Source organism: Chinchilla lanigera, unplaced genomic scaffold, assembly GCF_000276665.1.
Source record: "Chinchilla lanigera isolate Chin_1 unplaced genomic scaffold, ChiLan1.0 scaffold00059, whole genome shotgun sequence".
NCBI classification, from domain to species: domain Eukaryota; kingdom Metazoa; phylum Chordata; class Mammalia; order Rodentia; family Chinchillidae; genus Chinchilla; species Chinchilla lanigera.
Window position 1 is genome coordinate 11,316,299 of NW_004955460.1, and position 23,551 is coordinate 11,339,849.

Below are 23,551 nucleotides of genomic sequence, written 5' to 3' on the forward strand. Positions count from 1 at the left end.
TCTTGGAGGAGTGTAGAGGATGCAGCTTTTCAGCAGAACTGCCTTCCGCGCTTGGTGGGTGGCATCTCCTGCCCTGGGACTAACTGCCCTGTCACTACCAGACACAGCATCCGGGGGTGGCCTGCCCTGGTGCAGGAGGACACATGGTGCTCTTCAGCTCAGTCATTCATCTAGCCATACTGCAGTTTGAACCCAGAGCCTTCACACTGAACTACATCCCCCTGTTTGGCACCTGTAACTTCAGTGGTCTGTTTCAGAGAAGCAGAACAAAGTGCCTTCTCTCCACCAGCATTCCAATCCATCAGAGCAAATTTCTCTAATCCTTAAGGTCTCTGAAATGTCTTCCAACTGGTTCACTATTTCCATATTATGCCTCTTATACACAAGTTTTCAGCAAAATTATTTTCTTCCAAATTATTTCAGAGTGATTTTTTTTTTTTTTTTTTTTTGGTTTGTTTTTCTGGTACTGGGAATCGAACTCATGACCTCACGCTTGCCAGGCAGGTGCTGTGCCACTGAGCTAAATCCCCAGCCCTTTCAGAGTGATTCTGGCTGATTTTGATTGACCTTCCATATTTGGGTTTTTCTGTACAAAAATGGGGCCTTTGCTGCTCACAGAGCCTGAAAAACCTTATACACAATGCTCAGGAAAGAGGTCACAAGGGCAACCAGGGAAACATGATGACTGTCACCCTCAGATGAACTAGGCGCTGTCAGATCCCAAGTTATTCTGCCAGCAGCTTCTTTTTCTGATGTTAAAAAAATGACCTTGTTCTCTTCAGAGCAAAAACAAACCCATGCGCAGATTTTGTAAACTTGATCCCACTAGGAGGTAGAGCCAATCTGGCTTTCCCTCCACCTCAAGTGTGTCTGAATTTTATTTATTTAGTCAATTTTTAAACCACATCCTGTACTACAAAGCCTCAGGGTGCAATTCCATAAAATACTTCTGTTTAAAACATCTTTAAAAACATAAAAATAGCTCTGCCATCAGACCAGATTCCAAGGAACAGGCTGGTGGAGCACTGCAGGCGTCTCGGTGTTCCAGGAGGCCTAGCGGTCCAGTGGTTTAGTAGTCTGGGTGGCGTGGTGGTCTAGTGGCATGGTGGTCTCTGCACTGGCCAGGGACTGGCCAGCCATGCCTGTGGGCTCATCTCAGCACACAGGATGACCCAGGACTATCTTTCTGATGGGATGACAGCACTGGGTAAGGGTAGTGTTCTCTGCTTCCCTTGGCCTGGCCGGTCAGTGCCACATACCAGGGTTTCACAGTCGTCTCTGCCAGGAGGACAAGTCTGAGCATCCACCAACCATCACTAGCAGGCAAGACCACTGTTGGACAACCTTCCCCCCTTTTTGAAAACTATCTGTAGCACATGCTAAAGATTTTTGTCTGCAAAGCACACTTCAAGCCTGTAGCAGTTCACCTTCACACACATAAACATGTCTGTCTCATCTTTGGCAGCCTTCACAAGAGAGCCACCTTTACTGCAGAGTGAATACAACTCTACTCCAAACAAAGATGCTGGGTGTTCTCACTATGCTTGCAAACATGTCTCGAGAAACATGCAGCTCCTAGGAGACATTTTAAAATACTGAAAATCATATAGAGATCCAGTTACTACTTCAGCAGTTCCCTGTTGGAAATCCGGATCCAACAGTCGGGGCGGAGGGAGTCTTTGGGAGCCCGACTCACAGGTGCACCTGTCCTGGGGGCCGTAGTGCCCCAGCACTGTGATCAGCTCAGCCCGCACGCCTTGGGTCAGTAGGGCAGATGTGCAGTGATCAGGAAGGAGGGAACATGCCCAGGCCCGCACCAGGTCAGAACCTGTGGTGATTTGCTCTTTGTGGGCTGTATCTGCTGAGACTCTGACCTGACCTGACGTGCAGGCTGAGTGCAAGCCATGAAGACCAAGAGCTCGCCCTCCTCCCCTCCACTTTCCCAGCATGGAGCAAGCAGCAGAGACATCACAGAGGACAAAGCCAGCCCTCGGAGACAGACAGGGACAATGCCAGTGACAGACGGTCTTATGACTTGTGAAGAAAATGATTGCGGGTGAAGTGATCCTCCTGTTGTCACTTGGGGCAAGTGACAAACCCACACCTGCTGTGCAGTCCACAGTTTGTCTGCAGTATGGAGATTTGCTGTGACAGATCCTCCTGGCGCTCCGTCTCTGTCGCTCACCTCCACATTCGCTTCCAGAAACGCAGCACTCCAGACATTTCCTCTGCACAAGCAGTGGAGCCTGGCTTTGGAATAGGGCCACCTGCATTCAAATTCCATTTTCTTTCTTTCTTCTCCAAATGCAAGTTTGGAGAAAGTGAACTAAGGGCTCTACAAAAGGTTTCTTGGCCTAAGCAAGGGAACTGAGGCAGCAGTTCGGGGATTTGGGGCTGGAACATGCATAGCACAGTGTGCCGTTTGTAATAAGCATGAAATACACAGCTGCCTGTCTATGGCACTGGTGAGGTCTTGGTGACAGGGTGCACACAGAAAGCCACACGTGCACTGAACATAATGACTGTGGTCGTCTATGACACATTTCAGATGCCCTCTGACTTTCCCATCAATGCAAAATGATTGTGATGGGAAAGGAACTCCACCCTGGCAGTACGTGGGAAACCAGCAGTGTGGGTCATATCCCTCAGAGACTGTGGTTGGGAGGTTTTACAGGAGCCCAGAAGCAACTGAGAAAAGTAGAGCGCAGGGAGGAGGGACTCACAATATGCTAAGAGATCACATGTGGAATTTCCAACTGAGGATGCTGAGTGGGCCTATCTGGTCTGGGGAGCAACTGCTCTTGTATAAGGCCAAGGGTAGCTGCCCATGGGGAGGGCTCAGGGGTGCATGCTGTAGGGACCTCGGGGTTCTGCAGCCCACTACCACAGGACAGGGCATCCTAGTGAGCTGCTTATTTGAGGAAGAATGGGAAGACTCAAGCTGTCTTTGATTGGGAAGGACTCATAGGCAAATTGGAACCCTGGTCTTTTGGTAATCATTTCTCATTTCAATGGCTCTCTTTGCTTAATATTCTTGTAAAACACATTGATAACACGGGCTCATGAAACATGGACTTGTGTGTGTGTGTGTGTGTGTGTGTGTGTGTGTGTGTGTGTGAAGGGGAGGGAATGGTGGCGGGCAGGGTGGAAGGTGTCCCTGTGCAATGCACAGAACAACAGGCTGGTCCCCTTCTGCACATCTGCCCCTGCAACCTCAAATGAGCCACGTCAGGGCCACACAGCTCCCAGACACAGAGCACAGCTGAGCAGGGGCCGGGACAATTCAGCATCCCTCCGGTGCTTGCTCTGCACTCTGAGAACGCCGTGTCCACAGATCTCCCCACTATCACTCAGCGAAGCTCATCGATCGTCTCAGGCACACTTTGGTTTTCTTTCTCAGTGTTCACATCTCTGATTTGGGATGCAGCTCAGAATTGACAGTACGGAACTACTGGGCCATAGTTTATTGGAAGCATTTTTTCTTCCTTAGCATGTCATAAAATGACAATGAATCTTACAGTCAATGGCATCTTAGATTCGGTGAAATAAAATCCAGTGCTTAAATGTCCTCCTTCAAATCACCTCCCTGTTTTATCTGAATGTGCTTATTTTAAAAGGAAACTTTTATCACTGCTTTAAATGGAGAGCCAATATTATTTGATGTACTGGTTATATTTTTCCTCCTAGACATTAAAAATCTATAATTTTTACAGTCTGTCTGTGTACATTACTGGGGGGAACCTGCCCTATAGCATGGGGCAGAGACAGCTGGACTCATCTCTAGGTGTACGACGGGGAGAGAAGAAATGCCAGAGGGCTCTCAGTGGGCACATTAGTAATCCAGTGGACAGACAGATGGCCACGGATGGAATTAAAATAATACTGGAGACAGGTGACACTCTGACCCCTCAGGTACCCCTTCTTGCAGTCCCTGGGTGGATTCCATCAGCTTTGCTCTCAGAAAACACCCTTACCTCCACTTCTACCTTCCTTACCCTTTGTCCTCTGCCCAGCTCCCTGCTGCCTCAGCTGCTCTTGGAGATCTGGACTTCCTTGATCCCTGCAACCCATTCTCCCAGCAGCCAATTGGATTCCCTCTTTGGTTTTGATCTATTATTCATTTTCAAGCCTTTTTGGTGCCTTAGCTCAGGCTCCTTTGTGTCTTGACTCTCCTTCTGCACTCTCTGGGGGTCTGCTTCTGATTGATGGAGGACGTTCTAGGTTGATCAATAATCTTCTTTGCATCCCGTGGCATTCAGCGGGTGGTATTTAGCCAGGAGGACCCTGGCTTCGTAGCAGTTGGTCCTTGTGCTCCACTTTCCTTCCCCAGGAAACTCCAGACCACCTTGGAAAGCTCTGGTCGGTGGTATGCTCTCTACAGGGCGACCCAAGCTTTACCCTCAGACTGCGCAGTGAGACTTCTGTGGAAGGTTCCCCCTCAGGCATCGGCACTGCGAGTCTTCCCTCACCCTCAGCGCCTTCCCAGCCCCACACACTCCCGTTACTGCATCCTTCTTTCTCAAAGCCCCTGTCACTGTCAGATTTCTGCTTGGTGATTTAGTTATTTGAGTACTGTCTTTCTCTTCCTGGAATAGAAACTCTCTGAACTTGGGAGAGCAGGATCTCAGTACACAAGTCAGTGAAGATCCTTGCTTTCCTGGGTCAGTGGATTCCAGCACTTACACAGCTCTCGGCATGCAGTGGGTGCTTAATGAATAACTGCTGAGTGTGTGGGGGAAGGGGAGGGGGTGCCAGAGCATGAAGGAGTGCCGGGCATTTGCACCTCCTCCAAGAGGTAGATGGTATTTGGAAGGTCAGTGCTGGAGTAGAACTTAGGATACTTCTGTCAGGGATGATATGGACTAGAATCAGGAGGGAGAGAAAAGAGATATTTTGGGCATTAGGGACTAGGTCAAGGAAGGTTCATGGTATGATTCCAAGGGGCATGCATTGCCTTGAACCTGGACATGCAGGGCAGTCCTGGGTTCCTAGCAGTGAGGGAGTGTGGTGCCCACTCCTGAACCCTTTGCTCTTACCTTGGACAGGCGCCAAGGGCTCGTATACCACTCGGTAGCCCTGCAGAACGCCGTTGGCCGCCACCGGCTCCCCCCAGGACACGTTCAGTGTGGTGGAGGTGATTTCTGAGAATGCCAGGAAGCCGGGGGCCCCAGGAGCTGGAAGGACGGAGAACACTGTAGTGACTTTCACAATGGCGCCTTTATGGATCACACACACGCACCTGCGCCTCCACATAGGAAAGGAAATGTTATTAGGTGTTATTTTCAACCCAGTAAATGTCTAAATGCCACAGAATGAAAAGGAGACGCATTGATCACCTCCGAACTTCCCAGGATCAATCAGAAACACAGGGCGGAGAAAATGACAGACTCAAACACAAAGGAGCCGAGAGGTGGGCTGACAAAAGCTTGAAAATGAATAATGGATGGAAACAAAATGACATGCTTATGGCGGTTTGCAGAGACTACCGGACAGTTCCAGGGACTCTTGCCCTGCTCTTTCAGGGACAGGTGGTGCTCCGTGGTGAGCAAGGCCTTTCCTCCTCCCTGTCTTCCTCCCCTCCTCCCTCCTTTCCCCTCTCACAGGGGTCCAGAGGTCTCAGAGGATGCCCCTATTCCTTCATCTAAACCTCTTGACACTGCAGGCTCAGGCAGCAGGGCTGAGCAGGAGGTGGCTGGCTGGGTACCTGAAGCTGCTGGTGGGAATGAAGGCCAGTGTGTGACTGGGAGCACGGCAGGGCCACTCACACACCCTCTGCCTGGGCTCTGTGCAGATGGCCGTGTACTAGGCTGTCCTCTCACCCCCAACAGGCTGCTGGGCAGCTGGTCTCCTCCATCCCATACCTCTTGCTGCTTGGAAGCACCCATTAGAGTGGCACCCACCCTCTGTCTGCTCTGCCTGTCCTTGGGTCCTTTAGTCCACAAACCACCACATTCCAGTGTCCCAAAGAGGCTCAACCCTGCACTCTGCTCCACCAATCGTCCATGTTCTTCCAACTCAGAGTCCCAAACTGGCCTGTGGTACTGGACGAGGAAAGAAGGAGGCAGCCCTCGCACTCTGGTGTAGCTGTCTCCCCGAGATGTGTCAGGCGCGCTGGCCAGGGGTCAGTCTTCTGGGTGGAGTATCAGTCTGTTGACACCACTCACCAAACACTGGGGATATCTGAACCCTGCATCTTCATCCACAGTCTCCCAAGCCTGGGTCTCACATAGGGTCACTGAAAGCCCCAGGATCCAAAGCTAGGCTTCCATTTCTTGGGGAGATTGCTGATCACCAGGCCACTAGAAACGGAGGTGCACTGAAAGGGTGGCCTGTTGTACATGTGCCGGGCCCTATTGGCCTGGGCCTTCCAGCAGGGCAGCTCCACGGCACAGCTCCATCTGCTGTCAGACCTGGCCCACGTATGTGGCTGTTCTAGGGGTGGCGTGTGGGCTGAAAACCCAGGAGCACCTGGCCTGGGCCTGGCTTCCACGTACAAGGAGCTCAGCCCCCAGCGATCTGCACAAACGGTGAGGTGGCTCTGGATGGCACCTTGAGCATCAGGAATGAGGCCAAGCTGGAAACACGAATCCTTCCTCCCTCTGCTACCCTCTTGGGGTCCGGAGAAAACATGTCCAGTTCCTTCCATCATCGTCTAGCACTGACCTAGCACCATGCCAGGCCAGGCACTGGGGAAGTGTGAATCACACCCAGTCCTGCCTCTCTTCCCCAGATCCCCAGCTGGGGATGTGAAGGTCAGGCAGAGCAAAGCTGTGGAAACCAAGAGAAAGGGCAATTTGCTCTACCAGGGGCCCCAGAGACTACCAGGGCAGTGACACAAGCCAGAGATCTCAAAGTCAGTCCAACCAAGGCCTGCAGAGAGGAAAGTGGTGCCCACCTACCGGCCTGATGGGTGCGTCCCTGCCGGGGGTCGCTCCTGGGCCCGTCGCCGGCAGCGTTGAAGGCAGATATGCTGACCAGGTATTTGGTATGGCTGGTCAGGTTCTTCAGCTTCACTGTGGGCTCGGGGAGGAATAGGACCTTCATCTTCTCTGTTTCGTTCTGGCTGCCCGCCTCCCAGTAGTAGATCTGGCAGGAAAAGACAAGGCTGAGGGCGGGCATGGGGAAGCCCTGAGATGAGGCTGGGCTGTGTGCCAGGAGGACTGTGACAGCCCTCTCCTGAGGGAGCAGGGAGCATGGTGCCTGGTGGGGTGGATGCAGGTCCTTGCTGCTAGTGCTGTCAGGCAATGGGTTATGCTTCTGAGTTGTCAGCTGCACCACTCAGTCAAACTGCTCAAAGTGGGGCCAGAGGACAGAGGCCTCGTCCCTTCAGCCATTAGTCCTGGGCCTGTGTTATAGCGCTCACCCCACTGTGTGCCTCTGTCCTGTCCCGCAGGAAGATGACCACCCACTGTCTAGCCCTGCTCTGACCCATCCACAGAATGAGCCTCAAACTCCCACCTCCCAAACATTCTCACAGTTTGTTTAAATCCTATAGCCAAATATTTGCTCCATGTGGCAAAAATACTTTGAAAATTAAAGCAGCAAAATCACAAGAGATCCACACTGGGCTCGGACCTGGTGGGAAAGCCCATGTCTCCCTTGGATAGCATTTCCTCCCAGGTAGCTTTGATATGCTCACAGGTAAACTTCATGTCTAAGTACAAAGGTTTGAATTGGCTGCCAGAACTGCTTCCCTAGACAGCTGGCTGGGAACCACTGCTCCAGCCAGTGCCAGCTGAGCTGCCCAAAGACAACACCAGTCTGTGGGTCCATCTTGGCTCATGCGCCTAAGCCCCAGCCAGGCCCCGAGAGCAGCATGTGTTGGGTGTACAAGCAACACAGATGTGATGTGGAGCACTGGGGAAGCTGAGGCCAGTGTCCCACCTTGCACACCCCCAGCTCACAGCTGTGAGGGGCAAGGCCTGACTGGTACGTGTGGCTGATTTCCAACTGCAAGACATAGGGGAGCTGACCAGAGAGGATCCTGCACTCACATAGCCCCAGCTAACTTGTGATCAATATCCAAGTTCAATGTCTTTATCATTAAGGAAATGAGAAAACATATTTTGGACATACATAAATAGCACCTGGCCTCCGGGCTCACAGGACCTTCCAGTACCTCATCAATCAGTGTAACAGCCCTGCCATGGAGGAAGGTATTAATTTTCATAAAACACCTACAAAAATCATTTTTAAATGGACATTTAATTGGCCCAATAGTCATCAGGGAAAGCAAGCCCAGAGAATCTGGTAACTGATCAACTGGGGCTCCTGGAGGCCAGACAAGGACATTAATTCTGGGGAAGGATGTGGGTATTTTCTGCAGGGGCCTTTCGTGGTATTCAGGGCTCCTATGTCTTAGGGTAGGGAAGCAGCCAGGAGCACTTGCCGCTGGATAAACCACTCTGTGTAATCGTCCCTCCCAATATGTGGTACACTAGACTGCCTTTCTTTTTCTCCGTCTTTACTGCATTTAGCTCAGTCAGTGACTCTCAAAATGGGGATCCCAGAATCCATACTACCTGCAGACTCATTAGAAATGCAATTCTCGGGCCTCCTCCCGGAGTTTCACTCAGTGAATTGAGAATAACGTCCAGTAGTGATCCAGTGCAATGCTGGGATTGAGAGCATATTCTTTTCAGGACACCCTGGTTCTTGCTGCTAATAGCAAGTGGGGCTGCAGGTTCGAGGGTAGACATAGGAAGAGGCCAGGTTCCCACTGCAAGGCCCAGTGTCCAGAGCAGGGACAAGTCCTCAGCACCTTTGGATGAACTGAAGCTGCCACCTGCATTGTTTTGTGATGGGCAAAAGCAGCCTCAGTGAGTACCCGCCTCTTCGCCCAGTAGCTCTGACCCAGGGCCTGGCCTCCAGGCTGTGTCTGCTGTCCATCTGCTGCTGAGAAAGCAGCAGGGCACAGTAAGCAGGCAGCGCCCTGGAGCAGGGCCAGCATCCCAGCTGAAGCCCTCGGGCTTCCTGCCGGGCGCACAGTGAGCAGAAGGAAGAGCCACCCCCACCAGCTTGCCTTGTAGCCCTGGATGTTCCCGTTCTGGCTCTCTGGAGGCGGCGGGTCCCATGTGACCTCCAGCTGGCTGGCTGTGAGTGGGGTCACCTGGATGTTCTGTGGGGCCATCGCTGGGGCTGAGGGAAGAAGAGGACATGAGGGTAACTGGGATGTCTCTTTATGAGCCAGCTGGGACCACCACCACACACCCCCAGGGGTCACATAAGTCCTAATTCCGTGAAGGACAGCATAGGAGACTGCCCTGGACATCACCCAGCTTGGGAAGCCTCAGGCAGCTCCACACTGCATCACTGCAGATCTTAGTAAGCCCTGTACGGTACCAGGGAATGCTACAAGCTCTGCTAGCACAGTCCTACATCCACAAATAAAATATATAGAATTGCAGGGAAAACTGATTTTACTAGGTAAGTTAACTGAATACTCAACAACAAACATGATATTGGTGAACACAGGGCACAGGCTCAGGGGATGGTCTGACATGTGCTGCGAGATCAAAGCAGTCATGAGTGTGGTGGACACCTGGAGGTCCCAGTGGCACCTGGGGTTTGGGCGCCACAGGTACTGCTGTGCTAACATTCCTGATTGGGGAAAGGCTGAGTTTGGGGCAGAGGTTACAGGAATGAAGAGGTCTGTGCTATTGTCACAAGCTTAGGTGTCCTGGGTATAGTGCTTCATTCTAGACAGAGCTAGTGTAGGGATATCACGGAGCTACGCCTTCCTAAGGAGCAGGAATCGGGTTTCTATGAACATGGCTACAAGTTGCTCTGAGGCCTGGCTCTGGCTGCAGATTCTGAGTACCAAATCCTCCCTTCCTCGCCTCCCTCCCAGTGGGAGGTGATCCCTCCTCGGTACCATGTCAAGGTCACAGCAGACTGTATGTGCCACGTTCTGGAACATTTCTGTCCTCTCTGTCTTGCCAGCTTCATGCTGTCTCTTAAGTCCATGCTGGGTACTTTTTCATGACGATCTGTTCTTTACCTCCTGGGAGCTACTCCCTTCTCCCATCTGGACACTCCTGATGGAAACTGGGGCCAGGCTGGACCCTGGGGAGTTGTGTGGAGTCTTTCTTGGATTCCTGACTCTGGGAAAGCAGAAGCTAGCTGAGTTCCCTTTACCTCCTGCAATCCTCCTGGCCTGCCCTCCAGGAGGGCCAGCTGCCTTTGGATTCAGTCTATTTATAAACACAGGTGACCAAACAGTCACAGTCTGGGGAGATGGCCAGCACCCAGGCCGAGAGGCCTTCTGGGGAGAGAACGACCTCGTAAGTCACCCTTCCGCCTCGCCCCCTCCCCACTTTCTGCTCCCCCCAGTGTAGAATAAAATAGTAATTAACACCCGCTCAGCCTGACACCGACTATTTATTTTGTTCTAACTGTGTGGTTTCCATATTATCACTGCCCACCCTGCCGTTAATGGAAATGTTAATAACCCACACCAGGTTGCTGTGACAGATGCTCAGCCTCATTATCAGAAATTCTTATTTACCGCTCCATTAAACAACAGAATCACACAAAAAAACAATTCAATCAAAACTAACTGGAGGAATTTTAACAGCCACATTAATAATCCAAAACATAAATAAAGTTAATGTCTTTTGCATGTTTGCCATCGGCAACTCTATTGCAAAATTACTGTTGTACAATTAAAATGTGAAAGGCAAAATTGAGCATGGCCATTACCCCGGTCGTGGGTTAGGACCCCCCCCCCCCAAAAAAAAAATGCCCCCAAGGATTTCTTTACATGGACTCAACCAAACCCAGTGCAGCAATATCCCTGGACTCAGATGTCCATCTGCAGGAAGTGATGGAATTCATGTGCTCCAGGCAGCCCCCTCACCCCATACCCAGGAGCCCATGTGTCTCTTGGCTGGGGTTGACACACACTGGACAAAGGCCCGGGTGCTGTTTCAGGCAGCTGAGATACTTCCATGGCCCCGCCAGCTATGCTGCAGTACGGTACTTTGTGCTATAAAGATTCTGCAGGTAACAAAGAATTTTTTTTGTTGTTGATGACACATGCAGGGAAGAAAGAAATATATGTAAACACTAAGTAGAGCTTGTTGGTTTCGAGACTCGTTTTTTTTGGCTCCTGAAAGCTGCTGGCTCTCCAGCCTGATAGAACTTGACTTTCAGGAAGACCCTGCTGTTCCCAGTGCTGAATGCAAGCCTCATTCAAGGAACGTGTGTGCAGTTGGGGAGTCCACGGAGTGCCGGCTCAGTCATTACCTTTTTGTTTCCGTATCTAAACATTTGTGGCATAAGGAGAACACAAATAACAGCCAGCATGTTCCTTTAAAATGCATGAAATTATTTTTAAAAAGCATTTTAACCAGGAAGGTCTGGATTTGCTGAATCATAGATTGCTTACAAACAGCATCAGAGGTGAATGGAAAGGTTACGGTGCAAGTCTGTGATCTACTCTGTAGGTCTCATGCAGAGCTGATGACACTGTGACAGAACTATCTGCATCCAGTCCTAGCGGGGTTGCTCCTGTATCTGCACCAGGGTACTGGAACAGCCTTGGAAAGAGATTTCATTAAGTAGTAACATAGAAGGCTCAGGGGCTTCCAGAAGCATTGCACCTGACAGCTATAGCAGTGTTCCAGAGGTTTCTAGAATTTTCTGGAATCCTGCCTGGTTGCTTGGGGAGGCCTACTAAATTGCATGCTGTGGGCTGAGCCAGGCTACAGTCTGGCTCTCCCTGGACTACCTGCCTATGCCAGGAAATGGCGGGGTGGAGGTTGGCAGGGAAACCCTACAGAAAAGTTATAGCAGCGCTCTGCCCACCTGACTCAGTTCTCAGCTGGCTCACCACCCTGGCCGGCCATCAGTTTCAGTTGGGTAAAGAAACAGACACTGGAGCACAATGGTTATTCCAACTCAGTCTTTTCTTTCTTTCTTTCTTTCTTTCTTTCTTTCTTTCTTTCTTTCTTTCTTTCTTTCTTCCTTTCTTTCTCTTCCTTCTTTCCTTCCTTCCTTCCTTCCTTCCTTCCTTCCTTCCTTCCTTCCTTCCTTTTTTTGTCTTTTTGAGACAGGGTCTCACTATGCAATTCAGGCTGGCCTTGAGCTCATTGTGTAGCCCAGGCTGGCCTTCAACTTGCGGCAATCCCCCAGCTTCAATCTCCCAAGTGCTGGGATTACAGGCATGCGCCACCATCCCTGGCCTCATTTTCTGTTTATTCCTTGTCCTCTCAGGGCTGGATGACCTTACTACCACGGGGCCCTGTATCTAGCCCACACTCAGCCCTTGCCTGGGGTGTAGGAAACTCTGCTGCAGGGAAGCAGCACATGACACCAGCACACTCAAACCACAGAAGGGAAAGAAGAATGCTCCACATGTACCCCACCCATGGTCTTATCCCACCTGTGGTCTCAGTTACCCGAGATTAACATTGGTCCACAAATAGTAAATGGAAAATTCCAGAGAGGCCACATTCAGGTAACGTTTGTTACAGTATATTATTATAACTGCTCTCTTTTATTATTGGTTGTTGTTAATTGCTTACTGTGTCTAATTTATGAACTAAACTGTATCACAGATATATATACATAGGAAAAACTAGCATATACAGGCTCAGCACATTGACAGTTTCAATGGCATTTCGGATGGAGCCTTGATGATAAGGGGATCCCTGAGGATGAGGGACAGCTGCATGTGGCCTTTGGTAGGGCAGCAGAGGCCTGAGAGAGCAAGTGGAGGTTTCAGAATGGTAGGAATTGACCCTGCAGTGAGGATGCTCATTCATTCAGTCCTTCACTCTCCTATTTAGATATTCACTCCAAGGCAAGTTTGAGCCCAGTCTGGGCAACTTAATAACTTAGCGAGACTCTATTTCAAAATAAAATTATTATTAAAAATGGCCAGGGTATAGCTCAGTGTGAAGGCTCTGCTGATTTCAATCCCTGGTAATGTAAAACAAAGAAAAATCCACTCCCCGTGGTGGGAGATTCATTTGTCTGACTTTAGACAGTGGCAGAGCTGTGGGACTTGTAGTGGCCTCTGATAACTCCATGGACCACATGATTCTCTTTGATCAAAGACAGGGGAACAGCAGCAGTACATGGGCAGCGGGGAACAGGAGCCAGACATCACAGAAGTTCCATAGGGCTATGTGGCCACAGCCCTCTCTTTCCCACACCCTCTAGACTAGCTGAGTCTTGGTCTGAAATAGAGAACAGGAGGCAGAAAGGCATGGCAAGTCCTGAGGGCTGGCCATGCGGGGGTGAGCATTGTGTGGGTGCTGGAGCCACTGAGGTCCGAGGCTTTCTTGTTTCCACAGTGCGCATTTGCTGGACACTTCCTGAATATTAACCAGGCCCCGGGCTTAGGGCTGGGATTGGGTGGATACATAGATGTAAAAGATAATTTCACAAGGTAGAGAAATTACAGTAATGATAATGCAAGGTAGAAGTGAGCACACATTCACAGGGCCAGGAGAGGTGGCTTCTGGCTGGGGAGGTGCATGTTTCCGGAAGACAGAACATTTTGATTAAGTAATGGGGAGGATTTACCATGGGACAATGGGCCAGGGAGCAAGGGCACTTTTGAAGGTGGGAAAGGAAGGAAGTCCAAAGTGAAAAAGCTTCTGTCTGGTTCACAGTAAGCAGAAGGTCATCCTGTTCTAGGGCCACCCTTGGCCCCAGCAGGTAGCCACTACCGCCAGGGTCAGCCTTCGCCATGCAGGGCTCCTGCGGTTGCTGAATCATCTTGGTCGTGCTGAGCACTTGCTTTTGCTGGATGCATGTTAGACTATGACAGACCATACTAGGATTCTACTTTCATATATTATTTTGGTAGCACAGGTTTTTAACTGATAATTTGAGGATCATTGTTAATGTTTTACTATAATGAAATTTCTTTACATGATTAAAAAAATTCTACACTCATCAATTCACTATAATTACATCAACATTTTCTTGGTCAAATACTCTCTCTGACTCCCTGTTGAAGTAAACAGGAAATAGAATTTGCTAATCTAATTTACCTTCTCGGCAAACTTTGCCAAAACATCTGTTCCCTGAAGCAGGGATATCTGGAGACGTGCTCCAGGTCTGGGTGATTATGTGATCACTGGGGCCTTCTCCACTCATGAAGGAGGTCTAAGCAGAACACACTGCATCCACTCAGTTGGAGGCTAGCTGGAACTGGAGAGGGGGAGCAGCATCTTGATGCAGGAGAGCCAGAGAGTGCGGAATTGGTGGTCTTGGTGGGTAAGCCAGGAAACACAAAACTCCTGTGTACAGTCAAGATCACAGTCCTGACAGCAAAGTTTTCGAATGACTGTTGTCCTGGAAGAGGAAGTTCATTGCCCAGTGCCTCTGATGGGCCAAGAGTCCAAAGTACTGCAGATCAGTCCTCAGTACTGCAGGTCACAAAGAGAACTTCAGCTGGCATTATAAAGTAATGTTTTTCTTTTTTTTTGTGGTATAAGGGATTGAACCTGGGATGCTCCACCACCAAGCTACTTCCTCAGTCCTTTTATTTTCTATTTGGGTACAGGGTCTTACTAAGTTGCTCAGGTGGGACTTGAACTTCAAATTCTCCTGCCTCAGCTTCCCTAGTGATGAGACTACAGGTGTGTATCACCATGCTCAGCTGCCAAGTAATTTTTAAAATGCTCACAACAGGCAATTCCAAGCGGGAAGCCCATATTTTATATACTTGTAATGGACGTGAGGTATGTAGACCACCCTTCTCTTAGCCTAGAGCCCCGTCTCCAGAATTCTGCACGACTTTGAGGTCACAGGCAGGTAGAGGTGATTTTTAGCCCATCAGCTGTGGCAATCATGACAGCTCACAGGTGACATGCGCACAGAGGTGCTTCTGGGGACCCTGCAGGCGTTTCTGTGTTCCAGCTGACTCTTCTTGCCCTTCACCTGACTCACACAGTTCTCATCACCCTACTCTTCAGTGGCCTTATTTCACAGATGAGAAACCAAGGCCCAGGGAGACCAACTTGCCCACAGCCACAGCTGGTAGATGTGTGGGTTCAAGCGTGCTCAGCCAGCAGCCGGACTCCGAGCCTGCCGCCCACAGACTTCCGAGGGGCGGTGGGAAGTCCACACCTGGGTCTCTAGCAGCCTCCTCAGGTGGCCACGTCCCACTGTGGCTGCCTGACCTGTCCTCTGAACTCCAAATCCCTCCTAGAAAGTGCACAAGAGAACATCAGGAAACTGGTCAGCAAACTGTCTTTAGCAAAGTCGCTGACATGTGGTCCAGACACAGGTCTGTGCCAGGGCCAGAGCCCTGGAGTCTCAGTCCTCACACCTGGGTCTACCTGTGTGACTCAGGGCACTGTGTTTAATCTCTCTGAGCCTCACATTTTATCATGAGTTAAAATGGGAACATACCAAACTTGAAGAGTTTGAGGATGAAACAAATGACTGGCTCCTGGAAAACAGGACTTCAGGAGAGCTGGACCCATGTGTTTCACTATAGACTTCTTCCCTGAAGTTGTAGGGTCAACTCTGCCCTCTCTCCACCCAGGGGATTGCTAGGGAAGTGGGGTGGGGGACAGGGAGGGCTCCATGTTGTCAGTGGGACTCCTGTTGTTCTCTTACTAGCTGGCTTCAGAGAAGCAACTGCCCAGCTGTAAGATGCTCCATGGGAGGGCCCTTCACAGAAGGAACTCAAGAAGGCTTCTGGCCAAGGCTTCCCGGGAGGCATTGGACCAGTGGTGGTGGACCTATGGCATGTGTGCCACAGCAGGCTGTTTGTATCATTGAGAGTTCTGTTATTGTGTTTTTCTTGTAAGATAAAGGTTGTGTTTTCTACACTAAAACCTCAGTATTCAGGTTTAATTGCTGAGTTGACATTTTGTGATAAATAAGTGGGTTTTAGGTTGTAGTTGGGGCACTTGGTCTCTAAAAGGTTTACCACCATTGCTTTAGACCAACAGCCCTTCAGGGACAGAATACTGCCAATAGCTGTGTAAGTGAGCTTGGACATGTGTCCATCCCTGCCTGATCCTTCAGAGTCACAGCTCTTGCTGACACTCTGCCAGAGACCCTGAAGCAGAACCCCCAGCTATGTTCTGGTTGGATTCCAACCCATAGAAACAATGAATTAGTAGATGTGTTGCTTCTAGCACATAACTGGGACAACTTGTGACACAGTATCAGCTGACTAGTACATCTCAAGTGGAGCAGTAGGTCCTTGGGTGGGTGCCTGTCCTGAGCCTAGCCTTTACCAAATTTGGGAGCTCAGAGACTAGCTGGAGTTTGGTGGAGACCCATCAGAAGCATTGAATTTCAGATGTGAGTATCCAGGAATAACTCACTGACTCCATACATGGAACAGAGCTAAAATCCAAGAAGAAATGAGACCTGCACAGGGCCTTTGTGGTGGCCCATTTGTTGGTGAGGGTGACAGAATGCTGGACAGAGCAGGAATTAACTGAGGTTGTCTGATCACAGGCACCTCCAAAGCACAGAGTAGAGGTGATGATAAGCACTAAAGGCTCTGACTAGGCACACACATATGTGAGAGAAGGTTGGATCCTTCTGTTGATCGTCTAGGAGCATAGAGGTGTATCAGTCCATCTTGCATTACTACCACAAAATACCTGGGGTAGCCTAACTTTATAAAGAGAAGAGGTTTATTTAACTATGTTTTGGATGCTGAAAATCCAAACAACATCATGCAAACAGGCTCTGGGGGAGTTTCCCTTTAGCTGTGTCACAGCACTGGTGGGAGCAGAGATCACATGGCGAGGCAGAAAGCAGAGAGACTGGGGCCCCACCACCCCCTGTGGGGGTCTGCCTCTAAATGACCTCAGGACCTAAGGACTTCCCACCAAGCTCCACCTCCTAAAGGCCCCACTCCCGAAGATGGCCACACTGTACCAAGAACCCCTGAGGGACAGCCCTCATCCCAACCACAGAGTGACACAGGGCACCCTCCTTTCCCCAGCCTGGGAGGGGGCATCAGCTGATCTGCCAGGATATGGCAGCGGCCATCCTAAGAAACTGAGTGGGTTTAAAATGGTGTTTGGAAAACAGGTTTTTTAATGGGAAAAGGGTGAGGCCAGAGAATTTTTGACTTATACTAATAAATGTATTTTCCTGACAGATATTTCAACTTTAAAGGTTAGTTCTGAGCGCTCCGTAGTGCACGCTGCCTCTGAACAAATTCAGGTTCTGATTTCATCCTGTAATGATCTTTGTTTTCCCATCATTAGCAAGTGGCGCTTACTCCTTCCTATCAGGTCCATCACTATTACCACCTACTGTTAGATAAGCAGAGTTTAAAGCCTCTCCAACACACTGGCTTTGCCACGTGGCTCTGCTTCTTGTTTGTTGTTTTCCGTGCCTGCAGAGTCAGTTTCCCATCACAGTGAGACTCAGGGCCTTACCCCGCTTGCATTATAACCAAAGGTGCTGTGTACTGGTAGATTACGACCATAATTAATCAACTGCATCTTATGCAGCTGTGTTTGCAAAACTCATGCTGTTGGAGAAACATTCTGTTTTCATCTGGTGACTTAGAGAAAAACAGGCTCAGAGGGGCTAAGTTACTCACCCCAGAATGGACTAGATTTGAACTTGGATCTGTCTGACTCTAAGGTACAAGCTGTTTTCTAAGGCTGGAAGTGGAAGGTTTTTCTGCAAAGGCTCAGGTAATATTTTAAGCTTTGAGGGACACAAGTCCTCTGTCCCAACCACTAAACACTGCTTTTCTTTGGCAGATGCATCTTAAATAATTTCTGTCTAGATCTTTACAGAAAAAGGTGTGGCTGTGTTCCAAGCAGACCTTGTTCCAGCAATGGCCCTGGTGTTGGCCCCTGGGACATGTCTGCAGCCTTTGCTGAAGGGAACGGGGAAAGAAGGGGACAGCATGGTTTGGGGAGGGGGCCTGGATGTGAAGTCAAGAGCCCAGGGATAACTGTGAGCAGTGCAGCTTCATGGGCAGAAGGGTCTGAAGCTGAAGGGTTTGGAGGTGGCAGCATAGCTGGAGCCCTCTGGGTGAGTCTGTCTGAGCTGTGGATGGCTGGGATTAGAGTCATAGCACTCTCAAATCCTCCACTCCCTCTGATGGCACTGTGACCAGAGGGCTGTGTGTGGATCCCCTCTAGGTGGGATGCCAGGCTTGAAGGTGGCTGGTATTCCTGGTCACACACATGGAGGTGGATGGTTCAGGATCAGGTTCAGCTCCAGCCCCTACTCTAGTCTACCCTGAGCTCTGTGACACACACATGGCTTGACCCCTTAAGGCTGGACTTCATAGAGCTTTGCACCGTGGTAAGACCCCAGGCCAGACAGCAGGCGCTCCTCCGGGGCAGGGCCCAGGCCTTGGAGTTTCCTGTTGCCTCAGCCACAACTGCCTAGGCAAACGGATGCTAAGTGAAGCCATCTCAATGGACTGATGATACAGCACAGCAGAGGGTTTCCCAGGAAACAGGGCCACTCACTGACTCAGGACTGTGGGCCACATAGGATCCTTTCCAAGTAGCATCAGGCATTGATACAGAGCTGTGTGGAGCCTAGACTTGCACAGACAGTAGGGTGGGGATAACAACCTTCTGGATGAAGCCCCAAGAGAGGGGCCCAGCCACAGCCCACACCTGTGGGCTTGGCCGCCAAACCTGGCATTACGAGGCTGTCTCCAGGTCAGCCTCCTTGCCTTTCTTCTTCTAGGCCAGGTCCACCTCTGTGCACAAGGGCTTGGTCCTGAGAGCATGTGAGTCTTTGGACCGCATCCAGCACAGTCGGCCCTTCTCACCCTGCCAGGGGCCCCTCCCACTTGCTCATAAGTGCTCTTCCCAGAAAGGGCTGCTGGCTTGGCTCGGTGGACTCACCAAGAGGGGGCCTGGGTCATATGAGCTGGAGGTGGTAGTGATGACCCGAATGATATCAGTCCTCCTTGGTGTGGTGAAGGGGTGGCCAGCTACCCCTGCACAGAAAGACCCCTGCAGGGCACCTTTCCAGGAAGCTTCAGTCTAAATTCCCAGTTATGGCTTCAGAGACATGTTTGTGTAAGGGAGTAGACATCTTGAGCTGCAGCCCCAGAGGCAGAAAAGAGCCCCAGAGACCTCTGTACCCTGATTCAGCATCCTGATAAAAAGTGACTCTACCCATCTTTGAAGTCAAAGACTCCTCTGTGAGCTGGAGACAGCAGTGTCCACTGGGCGACCATGACAGTGATGGTCACCGATAGATATTCATTCACTCTCTCTCCTGATGTAAGACTGCATTGTGCCTATGCCCAGCAGTGCTCATGGTGTGGGCAGGGAGACTGGGGCCCCTGGAACCGTGGGAACTGCCTGTGGTCTGCATGAGGTCATTGCCACATGTCCTGTTAATGGTCACCTAGGCACCCCACTGACGGGCAATGATGAGATAGCACGGCCCTGGGAAGTGTGGGGCAACTACATTAATTACCCTGTAAGCAACTGCCATTCTTTCTTCATTATAAACACATTTCCAAACCAGCACAGCTCTGAATCCATTTAATTTCACTTAATGGGCTCTAGGACTGGCTTTATTTGTCACTAGGGGGAGCTGAAACAGCTAGAAGCTTTGTTATTTTTCTCTCATTCCAGCCAAGAGTAATTAAAAGCTGGTAGTATTATAGGAAAGGTAAAACCCATATTCTACAGCATGTTCTTCATGGTTTAAAAATAACAATGAACCAACCAATAGTTTGGAGAGGCTCTTCTGTCTTCTAAAGCAATGTACATGCCAAAAGCATGTTGCTCACAGTGATCAAGTGATTACGAACACTGAGTTTATGTGTCTGTCTCTTTTCTCTTTGGGAAAAGTTGCAGAGCCAAAGACCAAAGTTCAGGGCATTAGGCTGCTGATCTGCACTTGGCAGCTACTCCCTATTAGATATAGGACAGCCAAGTCCTGGCTCCCTTTTTAAAGACTTAATAAAATCACTCTTTTATGTTTTTTTCTTTTCCTGGTGCGGCGGAGCTAACCCTTGCACAGACTAAGCATGTGCTTCACCGCTGAGCTACACCCTCAGGCCCAAGGTTGTTCTTTCTTCTGGACTAACATTTAATGTGTCTCAAAAATGAGGTAAACCCCAGCTTCAGGCTGCGAGCACTGTGGGCAGAGCAGGGATAAGTCATCATGCTAGCTGGGTTCACAGTAATAACTATGATAAAACTGCTAGGAATGACCCATAAGCAACAAGCAGGATGTGCTAAGAGCATTGTCAACCCCGCCGCCAGATGCAAAATGAGAGAGAGGCCAATTCCTGGAGAGGAAAGAAGTGAATGAAGACACCAGCATTTCCTGCGTGAATTTGTAATTTAATCCTAGTAGAACTTGTTTATTTGAACACTTGCCAAAATGACTGAATGTTTTGGGATGGCTGAGGAATTTTGAAACCCACACACAAAAAATAAGACAATGAAAACACAAAAAAGAATAAGACAAGCTCTCCTAAATATGAGCGTAGGGACAGGGCATAGGTGAAAGGTCTGGTGGCACCAGAGCACTGGTAAAGATATCTCTAGAAATGAGCAAGCCCTTGAACAGACTAGACTGTGTATTAAGATTAAAACACAATTGAGACACACCACAAAGAATGAACCAGTGGATGCTATTTTCAGGAAAATGTCTCTGGAAATAATCTATTTAGAGGCTCATTTTATACCAAGTGCCAAAATAAATTACAGCTGGATTAAAGACTTTAATGGTAAAAGATGAACCATAAAAATTCAGAAGAAAAACTGTGTATCCATCAGGTTTCAGAGTGAGAGACAGAGATGTGACAGGTCTAGAAATGCAGCTACACTCTCCAGAATTTAAAAAAAGCGACAAGAGAGGGAAAAGAGTTTACCAGCAGTGTAATCACACATGTTTTCCCCAACACGGGAGGAGTTCTTCAGAACCAGTTGAGAACACTGGACCTGTTGGAATGAGTGTGGAGACTAGGCTTCAGAATCCCCAGAGCAAAGCCGGTTAAACCCCAGAGGGTATCAGACCCTGTCTGAACTGCACATTTAGAACAAATAAAATTCGGGGCTACTTCTTGCAAATCTCAGTGTTAAAGAAAAATGAAACTTCAGTTCGGCCAGCCAGAAGGTGCCCACTGACCTGGAGGGATACGACAATGGACTTTGCTAAGGCAAAGACCTCAGAAGGCAACAACACAAGGGTGACCAGTCAAGGATTGTCTTTGCATTGCTCCCACATTTGCATTTTCGTGCATTTGGTCCAGGCAGGGCTGACATCGGTCCCTGGCTTTGAGAATGTTAGGTTACTGTCCACAGCAACTGGTTTCGCAATGGGAAAGCAGCTAAATTAGTCAAGCTGTAGCAACTAAATTCTCCAGTGGATTTCTGCTGTAGACAGTGCAGAAAGAGAGCTTTTTGCTCCTGGGTGCAGGACAGCCACCCAACTGAGAGGGAAGTGGAACCAAGGGGCAGCTTGGCAGCAGCTTGTTGAGGTACTGGATCCTGCCAGGCCTGGAGCTGTACCAGGGGATGGTGAACCTTTCAGAGCTTTCAGTGATAACAAATAGCCCGCTGTATCTAGGCTGTTGCAGAAGTGCTATGCTTTGGATATGGCTGCAGTGTACTCCCCAAAGTTTCACACATTGGAAGTTGGTCCCCAGGGTGGTGATGAGAAAGGGGAGTTTTAATAGGAGGCCCTTGAAAGAGGTCAAGGTACCTCCTGTGAGCCCTGTTAGCTATCAGAGAGGGTTGTAAAGAGCAACCCTGCCCCATGTCAGCCCCTGACTTCCTATCTCGCCTTGAGACATCTCCTGTTTGCCTGTCCTCCTGCTATGGTGACATCACTTGCCATGAGCCCCTCCTGGGAGCTGAGCCAGTGCTAATGTCCTTGAGCCTGCCGAACTGTGAGCTAAACAAACTCTTGTCCAACTCATCACCCAGCGCCAGCATTTTGTTATAGCAGAAAATGAACTACTGCAAGGAGCTAAGAAATGATTATTTTGGCTTGAGCTTATGTGCATCAGGGTTCTACCTCCTGCAGACTAGAGTCTTGATTTCTGCATTATTTTTACTGGTTTATAACGTGGATGTTTGGAAATCAATCTCAGTGAATAGGCTCCTAATGCTACCTTTTCTCCTAAGGTTAAAGGGATTTAAATATTATATATTTGGACTGGAGGAGATTGGAAGACCATCACTCTACCTATCTCATCATTGTACAGGTGAGGCCAGTCATGTCAAGGCCTGTTCATTCTTTCACTAAACCTTGACTGGTCGCCGACCCCAGGCCAGGAACATTCCGGGTACTCACACTGTGGGTAGGGCAGATTTAGTGCATCACTGGGATGAGAAGCTAAGGCTCCTCATTCTGGCTCACAGGTAACCCCACTATACCATGATGCCTCAGTACTGGAGCTCAGAGTGGTTAAACAATTTGCTCCTGGTCACACAACCAGTAGAAGACAGAGCCAACCTCAGACCCACAAATTCACTCATAAAACCACAAATACATCAGCCTCTCTCTCTCTGTCTCTGCAGCACTGGTAATTGAATCCATAGCCTTCACACTGAGCTACATCCCCAGCACTTTTATGTTTTTATTCTGACATGGGGTCTTGCTAAGTTGTCCAGGCTGGGCTTGAACTTGCCACTTCCCACCTCAGCCTCACAGGGTGCTGGGATTATAAGCATGTGCCACTGTGCCTGGCAATGTTTTTCTTAAAAGCCTTTGAGCATTTCAGGCCAACTAATTTGTGCTGTTCTGGAGTGCCTAGTCAAGTGAACAGAAATTGGCGGATGAAGTTTTGTTTTCTGAAGGTTTACTTGCTGTAAGTCAGCATGTTAGCAGTGCCTCTCATAATGGAAGGGAATTACTACAGCGGGATTCTTGGGCCCCAAGAAGCAGACTGGAATGGTAATGACTACCTGGCAGTGGTGCTGGGATGACCGGCTGTCCTCCCCTTCCAGAAAATTCTCTCTGGTGTAAACATGGGGGAGAACGAAGCATGCCGGGCTGGTGGCAGCAGAACTGGGTAAGTTCAAGGGTACACCCCAGGCACAGGGGTATGTGGCCGCCTCCTGACCATGGCCCAGTGTGGGTGTTTGGGAACGTGAACTGGCAGGAGTGATGCAGGTACTAACTCTGGGCAAGGGGCCCTTGAGGGAGGAGCAGCCATGGCCTCCTGATGACAACAGGTGCAGGAGAGAAGACAGTGCCATGGATGAGGGAGATCAGGGGCTTTCACAGGGTGCCACACGGGAAGAGACTGGCCCTGCCTGGCAGGGGGAAGGGTCAGAGCTCTGCAGGGAAGCCCGAGCTGGTCCTGGAGCTCCGTGGCTGCTGTGCAGACACGAGAAGGCCAGAGATGCTCTCTGTGCTCAGGCCGGTTGGTTCTGTGAGCATTCAGCACTTTCTCTGGGTGCCCCCACTTCGCAGGCCCTGCTCTGCCCCAACTCAGTGTCTCCTCCAGCATCAATGGGTCATCTCTGTGATCACCAGGGTAGAATGTGCAGGGCTTCCTTTTCCTCTGCGAGATATGAGGGATACAGACAGCAGAGCCTGGGAGAATGTTCAAGTCAGTGTCCAGGGGTATGCAGGGGAGGAGGTGGAAAAAGAGGACATC

At 49.8% G+C, this 23,551-nt stretch overlaps 1 protein-coding gene across 1 annotated transcript in view; it reads right to left on the bottom strand.

Annotated features, from left to right (window-relative positions):
* Window positions 1-23,551, bottom strand: part of Sdk1 (sidekick cell adhesion molecule 1) — a gene marked incomplete at its 5' end in the record, with an annotated part of 870,484 nt that overhangs the window by 38,163 nt on the left and 808,770 nt on the right. The window contains 3 exon segments of the mRNA XM_005397857.2: window positions 5,037-5,174; window positions 6,900-7,086; window positions 9,023-9,138. Of these exon segments, the coding sequence (XP_005397914.2) occupies window positions 5,037-5,174; window positions 6,900-7,086; window positions 9,023-9,138 (441 nt within the window).